The 3,312-nt window shown below is 44.0% G+C and overlaps 1 protein-coding gene across 2 annotated transcripts; it reads right to left on the reverse strand.

The window, feature by feature from the left end:
• Positions 1–2,623, reverse strand: LOC123160708 (transcription termination factor MTEF18, mitochondrial). 2 transcript variants are annotated; one of them, XM_044578552.1, is made up of 2 exons: positions 2,191–2,623; positions 1–2,083 (listed from the first exon to the last, which is right to left on the reverse strand). In XM_044578552.1, the coding sequence occupies exon 2, from the start codon at positions 1,928–1,930 to the stop codon at positions 425–427; it is 1,506 nt and encodes a 501-aa protein (XP_044434487.1). In that variant the 5' UTR covers positions 1,931–2,083; positions 2,191–2,623; the 3' UTR covers positions 1–424. The 2 variants fall into 2 exon arrangements, with proteins under 2 accessions (XP_044434487.1, XP_044434486.1); XM_044578551.1 differs by having other exon boundaries at positions 1–2,098; positions 2,191–2,395.
• Positions 2,624–3,312: the final 689 nt, after the last annotated feature.

A 3,312-nucleotide genomic window follows, 5' to 3' on the forward strand; every position in this document is an offset into this window, starting at 1 on the left:
AAGAGTTAGAATGGACTTTGGTGATTTCATAGAAATCTTATCGCTAACATTACAGAAAAAAAGTAATCTGGAAACAGACTGGCAATTAGCCTTATTCCACTGGTCAACCTCACATGGGATGTTAATATCAGGTTTATACATTTATACAATTGTGATGAACTGATATATCCTACAACATACTAATAACTAAATACCAAAGCTTTCCAAGAGATATTCCTCTCCAAGTAGGTCCTAGCAGTTTTTCAGTCAAGATCTAAAGTATAAACCTCTAAATATGAAAAATTGAGTTTTCAGACATGGCATTTGTGAAGATGTGTCAAGATTTGTATTGTAGCCCTGCATTGCAAGGAGGCAGCTGAAGAAATAAAGCTTGTGCGTCGGAATATATTTTTCCAAATAAAATTGAATATTTGTCTTGTAATTCTTACTGAATAGTTGAACAGTTCTTCAACCGTTGCCATTGATCCAGTCCACCAGGGTGAAGATTCACAAATTGCTTCACAAACCTGACATCTGAGCATGCCATGATGGTGCTCAAGGCTACCATGGACTTGTTTACCTTGTTCTTGTTTGTTGGTTTGATCTTGACACCATTTTCGGTGAGCCACTTGTACATCATGAATCTCAGCTTCAGCTTCTCCAAACTGTACCCGAAAATCGCAGGAAAAGCAACAATAGATTCAAGAGTGTATCCGATGTCATTCAGAATGTAGCTGATCTTTTTCTTGATCATACTCACTGACATGTTCAGTATAAATGGGGCCACTTTGATCATGCTGCAGGCATCCTCATAGTCCAATCCAGCATCGACCAAGCAATCTAGCCTCTCTTGAAGCTGGTCACCGCGGCCACGAAAATGGGACATTGCCTTCACCATGTCGTCAGAGTTCTCAATGAAGCCGATCTTCAGCAAAAATTCAGCCTTCTCTCCAAGATAAAAACTGTCTATCTTTGTCACAGCAGCAATTTTTTTCTTTGATACCAAAGTACCAAACTGCATAGGGTCCTCTTTTATGATATTGCATAACCTCGCAGCAGACAGGTTCATGGTAGACAACACAATAGCAACACTCTGACAAGAACTAGCACCAAGAATTTCAGGGCATGATGAGACAACCCGAGCAATGTCGAATGCCTCCATTCCTATCTGAGTCAAAAAATCCACTGATTTCTGCAGATTCTTTGGAAATTTCATGTTTAGAACCCATGGGCACTGCACGAATAGCTGTAGCATGCTATCTATCTGAATGCCAAATTTACACAGCATGCTGACAAGAAGATACAACTTCTTACCAGATTCGCCAAACACAAATCTTGGATGTTCTTTGATCAGCCTTACCAACAGAGTCTTGTTGTTGGAACCCATCATATCAAGAAATTCAAGCATTTTAAGAGTTCGTCTCCAGTTGTGTGTGCTCTCATCTGACAAACCCCCTCTAAACCATCCGAGCATAATACCAGAGGCTTTCAGCTTATCCAAAACATGCAGAAACTCAAGGTTGGCTTCACCAATAAGGAGTTTGGGGCAACACACTACAAGCTTGGTGATTGTTGATTTGCTCAATCCAAGCAGCTCATATTCTTGCAATTTCGAGAATAACACACTGTGTCCATAACCAAACACCTCATTGGCCTCCTTGTACACCTTACCAATCTTGGTCCGTGGCACGCCATAATCACAGAGTACTTGGTAATTCTCCAGCAATTCGACAGCATCCTTCAGGTATATCAAATCACTTGGCAAGAACTTCCCCAACTCTGACGGCCTGAGCCCAATGCTCTCGAAGAACGGCTCGAACTCATTGATGGGGTGGTATTGCAGGAACCTGGAGACTGACAATCTCACATCGGCGCCGCCGCCGGTGTCCACGTTGGCAAGGAGGCGGGCGAGGAACGCCGGAGAGTTCTTGCTCATGTGCTCGGCGAGCATGAACTCTATTCCCCGCGTAGAATGGAGATACTCGAGCAGCGAGGCCTGCGCGCTCGCACGGACGAGACCATGCCGGAGCACGCGCACCGGCGAATCCGGGATCTTGGCCAGAGGCGCCGCGCAGGCGTCGCCGGAAAAGCACCGAGCCGGCGGCTGGACATCAGAGTTCTGAAAAGATCTCACGCCACAAGAACCAGCAACAACTCCTCTTCTAAAAACTAGAGGCAAGCGGAAACTGATAGGAGGATTACAATACTTACGCGAATCTTTAGTCAGATTCAACGGGCATCCACAGATTCTTGCAAACGCAATCTGATTGCTCGATTGGGGGAGCGACTCCGCGCAAGCTTGGAGCTCTCGGAGCAGCCGCCGCCTAAGCATGGCTAGTCACTTGCTTCCGGCGGTAGAGACATCGAGGGATTGGAAAAACTGAAGGAAAGCTCGGAGCTTTACTCCAGAGATTTGTCGCGAATTTTTGTTGGATTAATAATGAACTGATGGTCCATCACTGATGTTAAAACCCTAGCGGCGGTTTTTGGTCCGGAAAAACCAAGTGCAACTGCGAGAGGCGCGAGAGCCGTACGATCGCCGTATCGAACGGTCAACCACTCGCTTCCGAGATAGGTGTCCCCCTTCTCGTATCCAAAGTGAGAAATTTGGCTCACAGAGTACTCCCTCCCTCTGTCATGGTTTACTGGATCTCCCAACATCTGATCAAATTATGACCGTCTATTACATATAACATATGCGTCGACCGGCGAATCCCGCCTCGTGAGCCATCTGATCTAAAAAATCTAGCAACACAGCTTGTCTTCTAGTTTTGCAACAAAAGTCAAGTTGCAGAACTCATTTGCAACAGACATCTTGTTGCAGAAATATTTGTACAGAAGGTGTATTGCGAAAGACATTTGCAACATATGTCATGTTGCAGAAATGTTTTTGAGCTACATTGTTTTTGCAACATAAGTGATGTTGCGAAAAAACTTTTACAACATAGATAATGTTGCAGCTTTTTTGTCGTCATTTTTTTGCAAGTGATGTTGCGAAAAAACTTCTACAATATAGGTAATGTTGCAGAAAATTTTGCCCGCTTCCAGACCACATCGGCAGTCTCATGCGCTCGGGACCTTAACCATTCACTTGCAGAGATATTGAAGAGGAATAGGAACCTCCCGTTGTAGTGGTTGGTGGTCCCACTCAAGACACACGTCGCGTGGAAGAGGCGGCGGATAATGGCGTGGAAATCGGGCGGTTGAAGCGGAGTATTTTCCATATAACAAACAAAATATATTCATAAAAAACAAATAAAAAATCATTTAAATGCTAAGAACTGAAGGAAATATGCCTTAGAGACAATAATAAAGTTATTATTTATTTCCTTA

This window comes from Triticum aestivum, chromosome 7B (genome assembly GCF_018294505.1).
Source record: "Triticum aestivum cultivar Chinese Spring chromosome 7B, IWGSC CS RefSeq v2.1, whole genome shotgun sequence".
Classification (NCBI taxonomy): domain Eukaryota; kingdom Viridiplantae; phylum Streptophyta; class Magnoliopsida; order Poales; family Poaceae; genus Triticum; species Triticum aestivum.

What these genes read in the sequence shown, in the direction of transcription:
- LOC123160708 (XM_044578552.1), bottom strand. Translation starts at nt 1,930, where the DNA reads ATGCTCGCCGAGCACATGAGCAAGAACTCTCCGGCGTTCCTCGCCCGC.